The 17,643-nt window shown below is 50.7% G+C and overlaps 12 protein-coding genes across 12 annotated transcripts; 6 read left to right on the forward strand and 6 right to left on the reverse strand.

The window, feature by feature from the left end:
• Window positions 1-27: 27 nt before the first annotated feature.
• On the reverse strand, window positions 28-1,699 carry OGAPODRAFT_95819 (uncharacterized protein; the record flags this gene model as incomplete). Its single annotated transcript, XM_018357821.1, has 1 exon — window positions 28-1,699. Exon 1 carries the CDS (start codon window positions 1,636-1,638, stop codon window positions 28-30), a length of 1,611 nt encoding a protein of 536 aa, XP_018208646.1. The 5' UTR covers window positions 1,639-1,699.
• Window positions 1,700-1,721: 22 nt separating this feature from the next.
• OGAPODRAFT_95820 (uncharacterized protein) lies at window positions 1,722-3,435 on the reverse strand (the record flags this gene model as incomplete). Its single annotated transcript, XM_018357822.1, has 1 exon — window positions 1,722-3,435. The coding sequence occupies one exon, from the start codon at window positions 3,433-3,435 to the stop codon at window positions 1,759-1,761; it is 1,677 nt and encodes a 558-aa protein (XP_018208647.1). The 3' UTR covers window positions 1,722-1,758.
• A 357-nt stretch (window positions 3,436-3,792) lies between these two features.
• On the forward strand, window positions 3,793-6,933 carry OGAPODRAFT_17406 (uncharacterized protein). The gene is made up of 2 exons (XM_018355092.1): window positions 3,793-3,809; window positions 3,831-6,933. Exon 2 carries the CDS (start codon window positions 3,863-3,865, stop codon window positions 5,927-5,929), a length of 2,067 nt encoding a protein of 688 aa, XP_018208649.1. The 5' UTR covers window positions 3,793-3,809; window positions 3,831-3,862; the 3' UTR covers window positions 5,930-6,933.
• On the reverse strand, window positions 3,793-6,972 carry OGAPODRAFT_78073 (uncharacterized protein; the record flags this gene model as incomplete). The annotated part of the gene is made up of 1 exon (XM_018356413.1): window positions 3,793-6,972. One exon carries the CDS (start codon window positions 6,970-6,972, stop codon window positions 5,995-5,997), a length of 978 nt encoding a protein of 325 aa, XP_018208648.1. The 3' UTR covers window positions 3,793-5,994.
• Window positions 6,973-7,073: 101 nt separating this feature from the next.
• On the forward strand, window positions 7,074-9,437 carry OGAPODRAFT_103198 (uncharacterized protein; the record flags this gene model as incomplete). The annotated part of the gene is made up of 1 exon (XM_018353160.1): window positions 7,074-9,437. The coding sequence occupies one exon, from the start codon at window positions 7,074-7,076 to the stop codon at window positions 9,435-9,437; it is 2,364 nt and encodes a 787-aa protein (XP_018208650.1).
• A 36-nt stretch (window positions 9,438-9,473) lies between these two features.
• Window positions 9,474-13,237, forward strand: OGAPODRAFT_95824 (uncharacterized protein; the record flags this gene model as incomplete). Its single annotated transcript, XM_018357823.1, has 1 exon — window positions 9,474-13,237. One exon carries the CDS (start codon window positions 9,474-9,476, stop codon window positions 10,428-10,430), a length of 957 nt encoding a protein of 318 aa, XP_018208651.1. The 3' UTR covers window positions 10,431-13,237.
• Window positions 9,497-11,516, forward strand: OGAPODRAFT_95825 (uncharacterized protein; the record flags this gene model as incomplete). The annotated part of the gene is made up of 3 exons (XM_018357824.1): window positions 9,497-10,479; window positions 10,517-11,474; window positions 11,506-11,516. Exons 1-3 carry the CDS (start codon window positions 10,453-10,455, stop codon window positions 11,514-11,516), a joined length of 996 nt encoding a protein of 331 aa, XP_018208652.1. The 5' UTR covers window positions 9,497-10,452.
• OGAPODRAFT_95826 (uncharacterized protein) lies at window positions 9,497-13,251 on the reverse strand (the record flags this gene model as incomplete). Its single annotated transcript, XM_018357825.1, has 1 exon — window positions 9,497-13,251. The coding sequence occupies one exon, from the start codon at window positions 13,249-13,251 to the stop codon at window positions 11,545-11,547; it is 1,707 nt and encodes a 568-aa protein (XP_018208653.1). The 3' UTR covers window positions 9,497-11,544.
• Window positions 13,252-13,519: 268 nt separating this feature from the next.
• OGAPODRAFT_17407 (uncharacterized protein) lies at window positions 13,520-14,123 on the forward strand. Its single transcript, XM_018355093.1, has one exon. It carries the CDS (start codon window positions 13,531-13,533, stop codon window positions 14,083-14,085), a length of 555 nt encoding a protein of 184 aa, XP_018208654.1. The 5' UTR covers window positions 13,520-13,530; the 3' UTR covers window positions 14,086-14,123.
• On the reverse strand, window positions 14,103-17,633 carry OGAPODRAFT_17408 (uncharacterized protein). The gene is made up of 2 exons (XM_018355094.1): window positions 16,615-17,633; window positions 14,103-16,576 (listed from the first exon to the last, which is right to left on the reverse strand). Exon 2 carries the CDS (start codon window positions 15,818-15,820, stop codon window positions 14,138-14,140), a length of 1,683 nt encoding a protein of 560 aa, XP_018208655.1. The 5' UTR covers window positions 15,821-16,576; window positions 16,615-17,633; the 3' UTR covers window positions 14,103-14,137.
• Window positions 16,097-16,617, reverse strand: OGAPODRAFT_14744 (uncharacterized protein; the record flags this gene model as incomplete). The annotated part of the gene is made up of 3 exons (XM_018353432.1): window positions 16,097-16,155; window positions 16,195-16,576; window positions 16,615-16,617. The coding sequence occupies 3 exons, from the start codon at window positions 16,615-16,617 to the stop codon at window positions 16,097-16,099; spliced, it is 444 nt and encodes a 147-aa protein (XP_018208656.1).
• Window positions 16,752-17,588, forward strand: OGAPODRAFT_10342 (uncharacterized protein; the record flags this gene model as incomplete). The annotated part of the gene is made up of 2 exons (XM_018353176.1): window positions 16,752-16,761; window positions 16,798-17,588. 2 exons carry the CDS (start codon window positions 16,752-16,754, stop codon window positions 17,586-17,588), a joined length of 801 nt encoding a protein of 266 aa, XP_018208657.1.
• Window positions 17,634-17,643: the final 10 nt, after the last annotated feature.

Consider the following 17,643-nt stretch of genomic DNA (forward strand, 5'->3'; position numbering starts at 1 on the left):
GCCAAAACTTTTATAAATATATATATACTACAGATTGCCGGACAGCACAAGCCCCATTTCAACCACTGACGACTCAGATTCCCTGCTGAGTCCTGTGTAGGGGTTTCCAAACAGTAGCCTGAACTCAGTGCCGTATCTGTGGTAAATAAGACCGCAAACCTCAAAGATTTTGAGATTCGAAAAGACTTTCAGCGACGAGTTGAGCTGGCTGCCAGCAAAGTGGTCAAATAGATACCCATTGGCCCCCAGGTCCGAGCGGAAAAAGCGTGCAAACGGTTTGGATGTGTCTGTCTGGCGCTGAAAATAGTCTAGTTCGTTTCCGATGATCATCATCGTGGACACTCTGATGGCCTCTTTCACAATAGCTGGCGGAAGATGTGCCATTTTGTCACAGATGCGCCTACAATTTTCACACGAGCAGTCGTAGACGTAGTTGAGTTGTGGAAACAGGTCCTGGACGTCGTCCAGATTGTTAAGCAAGTTGCCAACAAGGTTTTCCGAAGGAGTGTCGATGTTGAGCCGGAAGTCTCTGAGCGACGAGGTGTTGTTCGAGAGCGGCGTCCCCACCATCATCAGCAGGTTGGAAAGGTCGAGGCCCTCGATTTTGAGGTCGATGGCAAGCTTGCGCAGATTCTTGAACGTTTCTGTGAACTTCAGAAGCATTATCGAGCGCAGGTGATTTTTCTCGCTGTCCGGCTTGGCTAATCTATAATGGATGGAAAGTTCACGCAGATTCTGGCCTCTGGACCTGAGAAGCGACGCCAAATGCTGCGTCGTGTTGATAAGATTCAGCACCCCGCCGTCGTCCTCTATAAACAGCTCCAAGCTGGTCAGGTGCTCGAAGTGCACGTGCTTGCTGATAAGGTTCAGAATGACTGCTGTCGAGTGGTTGGTAAGCGGGAGCGCAAGCTTGGTCAAGTTGTTGAGTAGCAAGCCGATCTTGCGCCAGATCGCCATTACCCCGACCACCCGCCGGTACGCGCGGTCGCCGGACTCGGAGTCCACCTCGAACCTCAGCTCGGTGAGACGTTTCATGGCATGCGGATACGTCGTCAACAGCTTGAAGATCACCATGTCCTCGTTTGGCCCGAGCTTTCCTGCGAAAACCAGCCGTCGCAGCTGTGCCAAGCTGACGAAGCTGACCATGCCGTTGCATTTCTCTGTCTCCCGACAAAAATTCACGTCCACCCTTAGCGTCTCGAGATTAGGGGCTTGGAGATGGCTCAGAGGAGATATCGCCACAGTCTCAGGAAACTTGTACCGGACAAGGTTGGGAAACTGGGGGCAGCGATCTCTCCATTCTATTAGGGTCCTACTTTCGGACTCGGCATCCTGCAACAAAAGCTCGATGACCAGGTCGGCGTATTGGAAGTTCAAGCACGAAGTCTGAGACAACGCACTGAGCAACTTCGCCAGCCGATGTTTCCCGATGATAGTGTACTGGTCTGAGATCAGCTCGACATCGAAATTTTTGGGACACACCGCATCGTTGCTCAAATATAGAAGTCGAGCGTATATCTGGGGGACAACAGTTTTGTACAAGAGAGCGCACGAGTACGCTAGCCGTAGCTTGTCAGGCAGGCCTAGATGCCTGACAATTTCCAGGTGCACATTGTGTGGAAGGCCCGTCAAGCCCATCTGTCAAAATGTATCAATGTCAACAAACAGTCAGAAACACTTTGCCATTACCTATAATAATGAAAAACCAGGAAAAAAAATACACTGCCATTTTTATTTATGAATCTATCTATGTACAGATCAGCTATCGAGCAGCTCTTTAGTTGTAGGCACGCTTTCAAATCCAATTCCCTTGCTGGCCTCAATCATCTGCTTCTCGTAAACCTCCTCCAGATCCTGCACTGGCTCTCGCCGGAACCACGAGGCCAAATGCTGACGCAGCTTGTTGAAATGGTACTGGATAAACGACACCAGCCGGAACAGGTTATATGTGACAAATCGCTTCAGCACAAACTGGAACCTGTCGTCGTCCAGGTCGAACACCTTGACGATTTTCGCGGCCTCGGTTGCCAGGATATCGACTCTATTGCAGGGCGACCCGAAGTTTCTATTCAGTCCTTGCACTATACGCATGCTGCGCATGATAAAGGTGAGTGTCATCGGGAACTTGTCTGAGTTTTTGAAGAACTCGCGCATCTTGTCTCTGATGATGGCCTGTCTCTCGAAATACGACTTCTTGCTAAGCCCTTTGATGTGTTCTTTCAACGCCTTGTTCTTGCTCGGGTCCATCGACGACAGCCCGAGCATAATGTCATCTGCGTTAATCCCCCACTCAAGCAGCACGCTCTTGACTTTCTCCGGGTTCAGCTCGAACGTGTACTTCCAAAACTGCGCGTACTCGCGTCTGAATTTGTCTCCAAAGTGCTCGTACAAACCGTGGTCCAAAATCACCAGCTGCTGCGTTTTGTCGGGCAAATGCCTCACCAATAAGTTTCCCGGATGCAAGTCGCAATGGACCAGCCCCCAGTAGAATACCTGGCGTGAATAGACCCTGATGATTGTGTTCATGAGGCTCTTGATGTCGTATCCTTTGTCCTTGAGCTTCAAGTAGTCCCCAACAGGATCGGCATCTATCCACTCGGCTGTCAGTACCCGTCTAGAAGACGCTTGCGGAAAATATTTGGGAATGTACACGGTCTTCCTGAATTCCGGATCCCTCGCGATCAGCGACGCTATCAGGTTACCATTACGCATCTCGATCCCGAAATCGACCTCCTCGCGCATTTTGTTGCAAACATACTGCACGGTGGCAGTTAACGGCATGTCAAATGCCCACTCGTACACTTTCATCACAAATCGATAGGTCGCGAGGTCCAGCCACATCTGCTTGCTTACAGACTCGTGCTGGATCTTGACAGCCACCTCTTCGCCCGTGCGCAGCCGCGCCTTGTGGACCTGGGCAATCGACGCGCTTGCGACGGGCGACTCGTCGATCGACTCGAAGATCTCAGTTCTATACTTCGGACCCAGCTCTTGTCTCAAAACTCGGTCGCAAACCTCCCAGTCCTCTCTCGGAGCCTTATCAAACAGCTGACTAAACTTCTTCTGGTACTGCTTCGGGAACATCATTCCCTGGATGGCTATCACCTGGCCCATCTTGATATACAGCCCCTTGTTCGTAGTGAGCAGGTCGTACAGCCTCTGCGCGTTGCGCTCGTGCAAGGCTTCTATATCTTTGCCTTCTTCAAAGTTGAGCTTATAATCGATCGAGATCAACAAAAGCGTGGACAAGGATCGCACGCTCCTGTTGATGACTCCGGCCCCCAGCACGGAGTCATATCCGTAGACCGCCAGACCAACCCCTGAAACGGCCAGCAACGACTTTTTGAAGACGCCCCACTTTTTTGGACCAACTCCGACCGTCGAATACGCCCGCACAGCCTGTCTTAAAGGCAGCCGGTGAGTTGCCAAAAACATTTGAAGGTGAATAAATATTTTTGACGAAAATATCTTGCTGCCAAGGCTAGAAACATTGTGGGGAGGCTTCAGGGGCTGACCAGGGGTTTATTGAGGTAATACATCTCTTACCCAATAGAGCAGCACAGTTGCCAGAAGCACCGATATTGATTTGCAGGCACTATCTGAGGCTTTCGGGTAAGCCTGGGTATGGCCATCTAATCTGCCATTTTACGTGATTTCTGATTCAGCACAATATATGTAGGATCTGAAAATTTTCATTAATTTCAGATATATATTTTTATAAGAACAAAAGGGGACACCGGATCAAGGCCTGCCAATTGCTTATTTTTCTATCTCAAAGAGATATCAGTGACACGTATCAGAGCTACAAAATACTTACCGTTTTAAAAATCCCCGATAAGAGCGAAACATACCATAGTCTATCATGGCTAAAGGCAGAAAACAAGTGACCTCTAAGAGGGTACCGCAGGTCCCCAGACACCTGCCCCATCCCTCCGAGGGTTCGAATTCACGGTCCAGCAGACGATTTAGCATTGTTTCGGACTCAGAAGAGTCGGAATCCAGCGAGGAGTCAGACGACTCTGATTCGGGTAGCAGTGCAACGGAGGGAGATTACCGGATGAGCTCCGCACGCAGGCAAGTGGACGAGATAATATCTAGCAGTTCTGAGAGCGAAGACGAGTCGAGCTCTTCTGACGATGACAACGTCGATTTCGTGCAACTGACCAAGGAGAGAGCCAGGGCGATGAAGGCTGCTACTCGTCGCAAGAGTCCGCGCAAAAGCAGTAAGAAGGTTTCCAAAAAGGCTGCGAAATCTGAAGCTTTTCAGAAAGGTGCTGAGCAGGCTGTGGAGGCCGACGAGGACGAGGAGCTGGACGACGACATTGTGGACCAGGTGTTGGAAGACGAGGAGCGCAAATTCAATCACCTGGACACGGTGGCAGATATCCAGCTTGACCACGAGCCGGTGAACTATGCCAAAATGATCACAGAGGAAGATTTGGGAGAGGAAGTGGACATTGGCACGTTTCACGACGCCACAATTATCGATGAGACAGTGAGTCTGGAAGTGCCAAAGTTCGACGACCAGGAGATCGACTCAGAAGCAGACTACGAGTTTGACAATAACGATCTCATTCAGGCGCTCCAGAACGACAACGATGATCTTGAGCTGCTCGCATTCGGGAATAGCGACGACGACTACGATTTTTTGCTGCCCGAAGACGATCCTTATTTTAAAGAGGACAATTATCTGCTTAAAGAGGAGACTGAAGCTTTGGTGAACGATGTAAACGACGTGAATGATTATTCATCGTCCGCAGCAACGTCTCGGTCGTCTATCGTTGAGGATAATACCAACGGTACCGAGGAGGACCAGGATGAAGGCCATGTGAGGGTCAAAGAGATGAAGCCCGATAAGGTCAAATATCTCCCTGCTCCGGAGGACAGTGACGAGGACGACGAAGACGAGGACGACATGGCGGATATCGATGTGTCTGCGTTCGACGACATTTTTACAAGCGACTACGACCACTACTCTAGCAGACGCGGACAGAGCGTGGTTCCGATGAATGCGATTGTGTCTGACGAGGACGACAGTGACAGTGAGAACCAGTTACTACAATATTTCTTCTCTTCGGACAGCAGTGCCTCTGAGAAGGAAGATGAGCACGATAATTCGAGTGCTGAGGAGGAGGCCGGTGAAAAAGACGGCGACGAGACGGACGAAGACACCTCACTCCCAGTGCGCTCCACGCGCAAGATTGGCAGCAAAAGCGCCAAAGAGGTGCTCTCGTCGTCCAAGAACAATTTCAGAGCGCCTGTTCTTGGAACTTTTATCATTTCTAAAACCCGCAAGCCGTTCGGCATTATTGACGGCATCTCGACGCGATTCTTGTATCCTGGCCAGGACAACCGAACATCGGTGGTGAAGGGCACTCGCTTGAGTGTGGGCCATCGCCAACGCCAACGCACGCAGACACAGCCGAGCGCACCGCCTATTGCGCTGGACGAGCTGCTTAATATTAGCGAGTTCGAGGACGAAGAGCAGGAGCAAACCACGTCTGTGGACTGGGATCTTTTCCACGAGAGACGTATTCCGCTATCAGCTTTTAGGAACAAGGGTGTCGTCAACAACACGTATTACCAGCCCCATTCGGATGCGACGCGCAAGTACAGTTTTGGAGACCACAGACGTAAGAAGATGCGAGCCACGGTGGCAGCCTTGGAGAAAAAGAGAAAAAAACGAGCCCGTGGCTCGTTCGGGGGCGAGCTGATGATCCCTGCCAACACGGCCAAGTCGCTGCGCAAGGCCTCGAAGCGATTGCACAAGCTGTCTAAGGGAAGAAGACAGAGCACGGCCGAAACTCAAGCAGAGGGTCTGCGGCCAACCAAAGGCGGGCTTTTCAGCGAGGAAATTCTTAACGACGTGGAGGAGCTGCTGGTCGACATCGGACACAACGATGACCTCCGTTTCCTGTTTGGAAGCTGACCTGCATTTATTATTTATGGTACGGCATTTATAAAGGATGGATACTAAATTTGATTTTTACATAGCTATTTTGCGCTCTCTTCTGGAGTCATAAAGTTGGTCAATTTGGCACTGAGATCGAGTTGCTGCTTAACGCACGAAGCGAGGTATTCGACGAGCGAGGCGTCGTCGGCATGGTTCTGTAACATGGTGTGCAATTGGTCAGGGTCGATGGAGCTTGGCTGTGTGTTGAGAGTTTCCAGAAGTCTCTTTCCCACGTTCGAGTCTCCCTCGATCTCGCCCTTGATGACCTTTTGAACATACGCCTGGAGCGTGTCGAGCAAGCTGGCAACATTTGCGACGGATCCGGAAATTTGTTTGAGTTCATCTTGACCCAGAAGATCCACTGCTCTGGACTCGGTTTGGACACCTTTATTAAGATATTTCAGCGTAGTGAGCTCAGTCTTAGAGTAGATAACTTCATTCGGGACAGGAGTGAATGCAAAAGAGCCAATCTTGTCAATTCCAATTTGGTTAGCCAGGTTGGAGTTTGCAGGCACTCCGACTGGGGACGAGATGTATGTTTTCAGGATTGGCGAGATGATGTCTCCGTTATCGTCTTTGGTTTGCAGAGTCAGATGGATTGGCTGATGGGGGAAACAAGATCCCTTGGAGTAGAACTCTTGGAAGAGACCGGTGAATGAGTCAAGCACGGGGTTGGTGGAGAACCAGCCGACAATTAGCAGTTCTGGATTCACTCTTTTCAAGAGCTGGTATGTGGAAATGTGGTGGCTTTCTTCAATTGTGAGCTCCTCAGCTTCCTCCTTGTGGGGCACAATATAGCACTCTTTGACCTCCAGTTCAGATCCGTCATCGGAACGGGTTCCAAGCAAAGTGCCAATAGTTCTGCTTTTCGTGAGGTCTTCTTCGTTGTCCATATACACGGCGTCAATGAGCTGCATCAAAGCTGGAGCCTGGATCAGCACCTTGACTGGCCCCACTGGAGCAGAAGTGCTCGGCGTTGCCACATTTGGTTTCACAATGTGCAAAATTGGAGAGGACATGGTGAAAGGCTCGTTGGTTCAAAAAAATTTGTCAAAAAATTCAAGGTAGGGTAGTTTGGAAAAAAAAAATTATTTTAGATTTATCTGAAATAAATTTTAGCATGGACTTCACCACAAAAAGGAGCTATAAAAAGATCGATATCGAGCCTTTTTACATTGGTTCTGCTAATGCAACAGTTTCCGGAGACGGTGTAGTTCTAGCAACTGCAGTTCTCGAAGACATAGTTATCATCAATAGAGAAACAGATGATGTTGTGCACCAGATCCAGGGAGACGGAGACCTCGTGACGACCTTGCAACTCACACCGGATGGCAAATATCTGGCCATAGTATCTCAATCACAGCAACTCAAGGTTTTTGATCTCCAGCAAAGCAAATTCATCAAGACTTTCAAACTTCCCGCAGCGTCGTATATCTCTACCGTGGACCCTACTTCGTCTTTATTTGCATTTGGACTTACCGATGGCAGTGTCATTGTCTGGGATATAGAAGGGTCATTCATCACACACAACTTCAAAGGCCATCCATCGACAGTGTCCTCTCTTTGTTTTTATGGAAAACTTGACTCTAAAGATTGGAAGCTGGCAAGTGGAGATATCATGGGAACAGTGAAAATATGGGATCTGGTGAAACGCAAATGTAGTCGCACGATGAAGGAGCATACAGCTACTGTGAGAGGTGTTTCATTCAGTGACAACGGCGAGCTGTTTATAAGCAGTGGAAGAGACAGCGTGATAATAGTGTACAATACTGGGACGTGGAAGGAGGTGAAGACAATTCCTGTTTCGCACTCTGTTGAGGCGTGCGGATTTATTGAACATGAAGACAAAGAGTTATTATATACGGCGGGAGAGTTCGGCCTTCTGAAGGTCTGGGACTTGAATTCTGAAAAGTTGGTTGCAACCAGCAGGAAGCCATTGGAAACCACAGAAGAGCTCAATATCATGGACGTTTTGCATCTAGACAAAGGAATAGACTCCTTGCTGCTGGTTTATTCAGATCAGACAATTGCGGAGATTGATCTCGAAGCACAAGATGGCGTCTTCCCAACTTTGAGGGTCATGGCTGGTAATCATGGTACAATCGCTGACATGCGCTATGTTGGTCCTAAATTTGACCAGCTTGCATTAGCAACGAACTCGCCTGCGTTGCGGATTGTCGACGTTGCGGAAAAGCCGCTCGATGTCACGCTGTGCGAAGCGCACACTGATCTGTTGAATGCTCTGGATTCCACGGCCGATGGCCTCTGGCTTGCTACCGCTGCCAAGGACAATACGGCCCGGCTTTGGAGGTACGATGAGGAACAAAAATTTGTATGTGTTGCCGTGTTTGAAGGCCACATCTCGTCGGTTACTGCCGTTGCGCTGCCTAGGACACCCGTGAGAGATTATCCTCGCTTTCTCATAACGGCAGCCGAAGACCTGACAATAAAGAAATGGACGATTCCTGAACCAGGCGACGAGGTGATACATGTGAGAAAGTCCGACTACACAAGAAGAGCGCACGACAAGATGATCCATTCGATCGACGTCAGTCCGAACGACGATTTTTTGGCAACGGCTAGCCACGACAAAATGGCCAAAATCTGGGACTTGGAGGCTGGCGAGACTGTTGGAGTTTTGAAGGGGCACAAGCGGCCAATTTACGACATCAGTTTCTGTGCCTACGACAGACTTATTGTGACAGGTTCTGGTGACCAGACGGCCAAGGTGTGGTCATTAGAGGACCTTACGTGTATCAAGACTTTCCAGGGTCCGGCTAACGCTATCCAGCGAGTTGCTTTCCTCGCGAGAAACCAGTTTATTGTCGGAGCTGGTGCAGACGGTTTAATCAAGGTCTGGGAAATCTCCAGCGGCGATTGCGTACAGACACTCGACAACCACGACAATAGGATCTGGGCGCTGTGTATCAAAGACGACGGCCGCGAGTTTGTGTCTGCTGATGCGGACGGAGCGATCACCATATGGATAGACAACACCGAGGAGGTGCAGCAGCTGGAAGCAGAGGAGCGCAAATTGAAGGTCGAGCAGGAACAGTCGTTGCAGAACTACATCAACAAAAAAGACTGGGTGAACGCGTTCAAGCTGGCTTTGACTCTGAACCACCCAATGAGACTCTATAGCGTTCTTCTGGCCAGTATAGCAGAGGGCGACGAAGGGTCTGTGATTGGATCCTTTGGCATCGAGAGTGTGATTTCAGAGCTGGAGCAGGACCAGATATTGTTGCTGTTCAAAAGAGTCCGGGACTGGAACACCAATTCGCGCCATTTCGAGGTGGCACAGAAGCTCATCAAGGCGATATTGACCAACTACTCCAACGAAAAGCTGTTTGACATGCCTGGGCTGATGGGGTACATTGACGCCATTTTGCCATACAGCGAGAGACATTATAGCAGGTTGGACGATCTGGTCGAGCAAAGTTTCATTTTGGACTATGTTGTTCAGCAGATGGACAAGGTGGTGTAAATAGAGAAAAAATATGAAAAATATTTATTCAGTAAAATGTCTGCCGCGGAACCCCTACCCAGTCGCGAGTATTGGGACGGGCTGATCAATGTGAAGACGAGCAACTGGAAATACACACTTGAGGAGCTGCAGCAGGGCACGCCGTCGCGAAGAAACGGGTCGGAGCTGAAGAAAGTGAGTTTCGAGGACGAGTGCCAAAAGCGAGCCAAGGGAATAATATATTTGTTCAAGTGTTGCAGACAGCTGCGTCTGTCGCGGTCGGTGGCGATGACTGCGTCGTGCTACTTCCACAGATTTTACATGCGTCGGGACATGCTGAGCCACCACTATTTCGAGGTTGCGGCCACGAGTTTATTTATTGCTTGCAAAGCAGAAGAGTGTCGGCGTCGTCTGGCCGACGTTGTCAAAGTGTGCGCAAAAACTGCGATGGCGAACAGTCAGGACCCGATAGACGAGAACTCAAAGATATTCTGGCGCTGGAAGGACCTCATGATCAATCTGGAGGAGATGCTACTGGAAACGTTGTGTTTTGAGGTCACTCCTTCCAATCCTTATAAATTGTGTCTGAGTGCTTTAAGACTGGAAGAAGACATACCCAGAGAAACAGACTGGCTCAAGCGGTCAAAGGACCTCTTTATACAGTGCACAAACGTCTACGAGTTGACTTCGCGAGTGCCGTTGGTTCTTCTGCACGAGACAAACGTGATAGCCATGCTGGGCGTTGTCTTAAGCTGCGCAAAAGACCAGAGTCTCAAGATTCCTCCCGAGTTTGTGCAGGAGCTGGGCACGGACCAGGAACAGGTCTGGGCGTGCTACCAGGACCTGGTGGCTCTGGGCCGGCCTCTGGGTAGTCTGGATCCGCCGTTCCAAGTTTTGCAGCATCTGCCGAAACTCGAGTTTGAGCAGTTCACGGGGCTGTTTGGCGCAGCGGCGCCAGATTCGGCGCCAGAAAAAAATCAAGAACCGCTAGCGCAGGATAAAAAAGAAGGATAATTATCATACGCCATTTCTTAACATGAGCACCAGTGCCAAGCTGAACATTGTAAGTTTGAGTCCGTTTCACCAGACTGACCGCATAGCTGACAGCGGAAGAGATCCGCCAAAAAAAGTTCCTTAAACGGGGTTTGCAACTCAGCATCTTGGTTGTTGGCCAGACGGGAACGGGTAAGAGCACATTTATCAACACTCTTTGCAACGAGGACATCATCACCACTAATCGTCCTGCGCCTGCAGATCTGTCGATCGAAAGTCACTCTGCCAAGATCTACGAGGGAGGGACCAGAATTGACTTAGACGTGGTTATGGCGCCAGGACTAGGCGACTTCATCGACAACAGAGACTCGACTAAATGTCTCACGGACTACATTGAGAGCCAGTTTGAGAAGGTGCTGAACGATGAATGCAAGATCCAGAGAACTCCTAAGGCCACGGACACGAGGATCCATGCTGCCATCTATTTCATCAGACCGACAGGCAAGGGATTGCGGGAGCTGGACATTGCTTGCATGAAGGAGCTGGGGAAACGGTGCAACGTGATTCCTGTGATCTCCAAGGCGGACATTCTGTCTGAGGAGGAAATTGCTTTGAACAGAAAACTGATTCTACGGGACCTCGCCAAGAACAGAATCAACACGTATGACTTCTCAAACTGTTTTTCGGACATTGACGAGGAGGACGAGGACTTGGCAGTCAGCAGCGTTCAGGATCTGGTTCCATTTGCCATTGTGTGCGGTACGGACAGGGCCATCATCGACCAGGTGGAGTACAAAGTGAGACGTCTGCCGCACGGGCTCGTGAGAGTCGACGATCCTGCTCACAGCGACTACATTGTTTTGAGAACATGTTTGCTGGGCGCGTGTCTGCAAGATCTGAAGGACACGACTCACGGGATCTACTACGAAAAGTACCGGACCGAGAAGCTCTCCAAGAATCCGCCCGGAACGGGCTACATGAAGCCTGGTTCAAGAGCCTCTAAGCCAACAAGTTCCGGGTCTCTATTGGACAGACTGAGAACCAACGTTGGCTCCAGACAGTCGAGTGTCCTTTCTTCCGATAGATTGACCATTAGCGAGGGAATAGTTAACTGATTAACACGATATATTTCTTTTTAGGCCACTTCTTCGGTGCCGAGCCGCTGGTGGAAGAAGTCATCGAACGACTCCACGTCCTTCCACTCTTCGAGCCACGACTTCTGGAACAGGTGTTCCCGCGACACTCCTTTCACCGGGAACAGTGCAGTGAGCAGAAACAGAACACAGCACGAGCTGGCGTAGCCAGTGAAGAAACTGAAATAATACACCTTGGTAGCACCGTCGGGCACAGTGTGTGTCTGGGTGGCTCCAACAAAACCAACAATGTTGGGAGCTATTCCACAAAGGTATGCCACGATGGCTCTCCAGTTGAATCCTGCTGTGTAGAAGTACTGGCTCGAGTTATCGGCAGTGTACAGGTCTTCCAGCACAACACGGCCCTTTCTGATGAGGTAGTAGTCACAAAAGTAGACACCTGCGATGGACGAGAGGAACACCGCGTAGGCGCTGAGGTAAGTGGTGAACATGCTGCTGGACGAAAGCAGGTTCCATGGACAAATAGCGTAGCCGATGATGGCGCAGATGAAGCCACCTCTCCTGATGTTGATGTATTTTGGGAGCAGCGCAGTCATGTCAGTACCTGCCGACAGCGAGTTAGCGGAAATGTTGGTGCCGAGTTGGGCAATAGCAAAACCAAGAGCGATCAAAAAGACTCCTCCCCTGGCTCCGCTGCTGTAATTGTCGAGGAACCGCGAAAGCACGTCCAGAGGGTCCCAATAGGTCTCGCCGTAGAGCACAGTGCTTGCGGAAGAGACCAGCACGCCGATGAGAGAGGTGACAGAGAAGGCAACCGGGATTGTGATCAGCTGCGAGTAGATGGAGGAGTTTGGCTTATGCGACATTCTGGAGAAATCTGGAGCGTTCACTATGAGCGTGGCAAAGTTGGCGAGAGAGTTCATCATACTGTTCACAAAGGCCCAGCCGAAAGCAGAGCCGCTTAGTGTGCCACTCTGGTGGATGACGGGGCCACCTCCGTCCGCCTTGACCAACGTCCAGACAAGAAACGCGATTCCAGCTATCGGGCACGCAATGGCCTTCATGGTGAACAGGTGACGGACGGTGTGCGGTTTCATGTAGATCGCCGGCAGCTGGAACAGCCAGAACAAGAAGAAGGCCAGCATCTGGAAAGACGAGATTTCTCCCTTCAGCTTGTTGGGTATTCTGGTTTCGAGATCGTTACCGAAAATGGACCGCAGCATCAGAGCCACACACTGGCCTCCCAGCACTGACTGGACGCCAAACCAGATACAAGCCATCACCACTCTGTTGATGACCGGCCACAGAGACCCCCATATTCCCCAGGACGACCTGGTAGCAACGGGGAACGAGATATGGTTGTAGGCACCGTACCGCGCAGCCAGAACAACGAAAAAACCGCAGAAGGAGTATCCCAGCCAGACAGTGATCCAGGTGGCCCACCAGCTGAGCCCTGCCTGCACTCCCGTGGCGGCAATCTGCCAGGTATTGATGTTGAACGAGTCTGCTATCCAGAACGTGACAAAGTTCCACCATCTCCAAGTACGTCTTTTTTCCTCGAGCGGCTTGAGGTCATAGTTATACAGAAACAGCTGGGACAGCGTGAAGTTCTGTGTGCCGTCGAGCTCGAGCCGTTTGACCAGTTTCGTGACCTTGCCAAAGAACCCTGTTCTGTCCTCGAACGAGCCGGCAGATTGCGACTCGTTGTCGAGCGAGATCTGCTTGATTTCCTCCAGTTTTTTCGACATTGGTGCTCGGGTGCGAGGTGATGCATTTGGTGCTTTTATATACAGTCCCTTTCTTTTATCAGCAACCGAGAAAGGAGCGCATTGGCTGCAAAAGAAACTTACCTATCAAAAGACGGACTATGCATGATAAGCAAGCTGCATTATTGCCGTACACCGGAAACCACCGAAAAGAAAAAATATGCATCGAGGGCACTCAGGGCGGGTGTGGGATTTCGTCGCGTCGGTAGACTTTTGGCTCGAGCTGGCAAAAATGCGAAAAAAAACACACCCTTGTCAAGCATGTCGGAAGAATCTGGCTCTCCAGCCCCCTCGTCGATCTCCATATACATCCCGATTGTGTATGTGGTAGTGCTGCTGACTACATTGGTGCTGTTTTCTGTTGCCCACCGCCGCAAAAAGCTTAACAAACTTGTCTCCATGAAACCTATTTTCAAGGACAACTATCAGCGTGAAATGTATTTGCAGCTGAAAAACCAGACAGAGCCCAAGGTCAACGAAAAGGTGCTGAAGGCTGCGCTCATCCGGCGTGGTGCCGAGGCGATCCGCAGAATGATCAAGCTCAAGGAGATCCAGCAGTACGTCAACGTGCTGTACCAGCGGGGATCGATCGGAGACGACGTGTACGAAAGCTTCAAATTGCAAAGCAAATTACAGGAGCTCGAACTCAACGAGCTAGCGATGGAGGCGGAGTCGTTCAAGAAGGGATGGGCCCAGACATTCTTTCCTGTGTGTCAGGAGGTCACCATAAACGAGGCGCTCAGAAGACGTCTCAACTCGCTCGAACCAATGAAACAATCGCTGGACAACCAGTGGCTCAAGCAAGTCGCCGCGTAACCTACATAATGACTGTTGTTATACCTATGCTATTCACATGCTATGACCTGTACTAGTTTTTTCTTCTGTTTTTTTTGCTCACCACCTTGGTAAATGCCATGTCGAAATCGTCCTCCTGGCCCCGAGCACTGGCATTCAGAGCCTCGCCCCAGCTGAAGTGTATTCCCTGTGCCTTAACGAGCTTCTCGACCTCCGCCTTGCGTTTCATAAACTCGCTGGCAAACCTCCTGCCGTCCATGGTAGCAGAGTTGGAGTAGATGGTGTCAGCAATAATTTCCTGTGACTCGCTTCCCGTCGGGAACTGGATTATGATCGACAAGATATCTTCCTTGTCGATGCCCTTGTGCAAATGGCTCAGCTGCGTCCTACACCACACCAAAAAGTCTCTTGCTGGCGAGCTGCTATTTGTCACTGGCTGCGGCTTTGGAGAAGCAACCGTGCTACCAACAACGGGTTTTTTGGCCGGTGTGGCGGCTGGCGCAGAAACCGACCTAAGAACGTTCGGCGAAATCACCGCAGACTGCTTGTTGGTCTTTGTTGGCGCGGCAACCGCCGGCTTCGCAGTCTTCTTGCTGCTCACCGTGCTCCAACCGCTGCTTGCCGTCACCTCTGCAAACGATGCCGTGGAAGGTTTCTGCTTGGCAGCAGAGTTGGAAGCATGCAATTTGGCAGCTTCTTCTCGCTGGATCTCTTCTAGTGTCATTGTAGGGATGGCCTGCGAAACAGTCCCAGAACTGGCCCAGGTGGCAGCAGAAGGAAGGGCCACGGCCGGCTTAGGAGCCTCTTGCTTTGGAGCCAGTGAGGCAGCCAAAGACTTGGCAGCTTCCGCCTCCTTTTGCTCCTTTTTGCGCCTCTCGGCCTCTTCCGACTGGATCTCGGCCAAGGTCTTGGTTGGCTTCACAGGGCTCTTGGAAGCCCATGGGGCCCACGTGGTTGGCGACTGTGGCTTGGGCTTGACGGGCTCTGCGGCCTTTTCTGCGGCCTTTTCTGGGGCCTTTTCTGGTGCAGGCAATCCTTCAGACTTGGGAGCTGGCTCTGGTTCCCGAGTCTCCTGTTTTGTTGACACAGACAGACCGGACGCCTTGCGCACAATTCTCTCAATGTCGCTGGCGTCCACCTTCGGCACAGCAGCTTCCTCTGTCTTTGCCGGCTCTGGAAGCGATTGAGTCACTGACGCCGACTGGCTCTGCTCATTGGAAGGTGTCCAGTGAGTTCGCTCCTGGAATGAAGAGAAAACTGGAGCCGTAGCAGGCTGGTTGATCACCGGAGCCAAAGGAACGGAAAACGGCACAAGATACTCTCCTATGGACTGGATAAATTCTGCAAGAGTCATATAAGTCTGCTGTTCTTCGCGGCGAATTTTCAGGCCGTAGTCGAAGTATCGAAGAGAATACCATTGCTGCATCAGGGACGAATCAAACGGTCCCTGCTCATTATTGGATGCGTCCAAGTAGTACCATTTGATATTAGAAGGATCCACCTTGGGGAGCTGGAACTGCGCTTTCAAAGCATTGAGAGCCGCTGTGGGAGACTGCTGCTGGCCGACGAAGGGGTGCAGAAAATCCTGCGTTTTCAAATGGCTGTCGTCGACCGTGAGAGCAGCCATCTGGTTTTCAATTGGGGCATTTGGCCGCTCCTGGGATTGATCCCCCGACAGCAGGTTGTAGGCCAAGGGTGAAAATGCATCCTGGCCTGGAGAAGGAGCCAAAATATTGGAATTTGACAGACCGTTCATGTTGTAAACATGTTCTGTGTTTTCTTTAGAATATGTGTTGGAGTTGTTCCTACATGTTAGTGGATCGTCCACGACTACTGCAAAAGCTCTTCACTCACCAATTTCCATACATCGAATGAGACATCTTGATTCTCTAGTTACTCGTAACGGTGGTATTTGACGTCTCTATAAGATACCGTCTCCATAGGTGGTCGAAAAAATTTTCCGTGACGAATTTTTTCAGTCGAGCCTTGCAAGCACACGACGGGGGCAAGACTCGTGGTACCTGACCATCAATCAAATACCAAACCTCTTCTCCATCTCGGTATGGAAGTCCATTGGAGGTCTGTCTGAGGCTGCGGAGATGTTAGTACACGTAATCTGCGCAAACTTACCTGAATAAATATCCTCCCAGTCAATGCTAGTCTCTTTGTTCAGGAGGATGTCTTTGTGGAGGTTCGAAGATCCACCGAGCACGGCTGGCCTGAAATCAGTGTCCTGCACAAGCTTCAGCTCCATTTCTCTCTTTATTGGGTCTGCTGCTCCAAATATACGTCTGTAGGCTTCCAGCTGGTGTTCTCTCTGAGTAGCGTCCCAATTCTGCACTCTGCTCTCCAGTGGGTGTCTGTTGTTGATTTTGGACGAGACAGAAAGAGGTCCCTCGCCCGACCTCAAGGTATCGTAGAGTCCTGGGGCGGAGGGCGCAGGCTGGCCAAAGGCGGTCACGCTGACGCGAGAGCTGTGCGATTCGCCAGGTATCAATCTTAGCGGATTTGACTGAGCGTTAGAGCACAAAGATCAGCGCAGTCACTTACCATTCGAGATACTGTGTATAAATAAATGTTCAAGTGTATTTGGAATAGTTTTTTGCCACTAGGCGGGCGACGATCGACGCAGACCGATATATTCCTGGATTGACGAAAAAAAGAATTTTCCGTACTAATTAGCAGACATGTCTTGGGGTAAGTGCCAATGGAGGTTTCGCGACTAACGGCTAGACGACGAAGACTTTGAGTATCCCACCGCCTCCAACGCCCAAGTTTCAGAATCGTGGGAAGACCAGCTCGAGGACGATGAGCCAGTCTTAGACTCCTGGGACATGGACTCAGAAGATGAGAAGGCCAAGCAGGAGAAAAAGCCTGCTCCCAAGGCCGCTCCAAAGGCCGCGAAGCCGGCAAAGGCTGGCAAGAAGAAGACTGCAGACAAGAAACTGCTTGACATCGATCTGGTTGACGAGAAGACAAAGAAGGAGATGTTGAAGGAAGCAGAGCTGAACTCTGATCTGAACAATGCTGCAGACCTTTTTGGCGGTCTTGGCATTGCCAACGAGCATCCGCGCGCCAAGGCGCTTGCTGCTGAACAGGCCTCCAAGGCTTCTGCCCCGAAGTTGGACAAGAATACTCCCATCAGTGCGCATCCATTATTCGAGGTCGAGACCAAGCAGGACTTCGAGAAACTCAGAAAGGCGATTTCGCCGGCCCTGACCGACCTGGCGAAGAAGTCTCAGCTGCATTACTCCACATCTCTGGCGATCGACCTTATCAGAGACCTGTGTGGGCCAATGAGTGTCGAGAACACCAGAAAGGTGGTGAGCACGCTCAACGCCATGATCACACAGAAAGTGAAGGAGGAAAGACAGGCGCGGCTCGCCAAGACGGGAGGCACCTCTACGGGAGGTGCGGGCAAGAAGAAGGCAAAGGGCCAGGTCAACATCGGGTCCTCGTTCAAGAAGGACGACTATGACGGCTTCCTGTCTGACGACGATCTCGGCGACGACGACTTTATGTAGTCACGTAATTAATATAATGCAGCCTGTATCTGCAGGCTACGGGCACCCGTTCTGA

The sequence above is a fragment of the Ogataea polymorpha genome (genome assembly GCF_001664045.1).
Source record: "Ogataea polymorpha strain NCYC 495 leu1.1 chromosome Unknown OGAPOscaffold_7, whole genome shotgun sequence".
NCBI lineage: Eukaryota > Fungi > Ascomycota > Pichiomycetes > Pichiales > Pichiaceae > Ogataea > Ogataea polymorpha.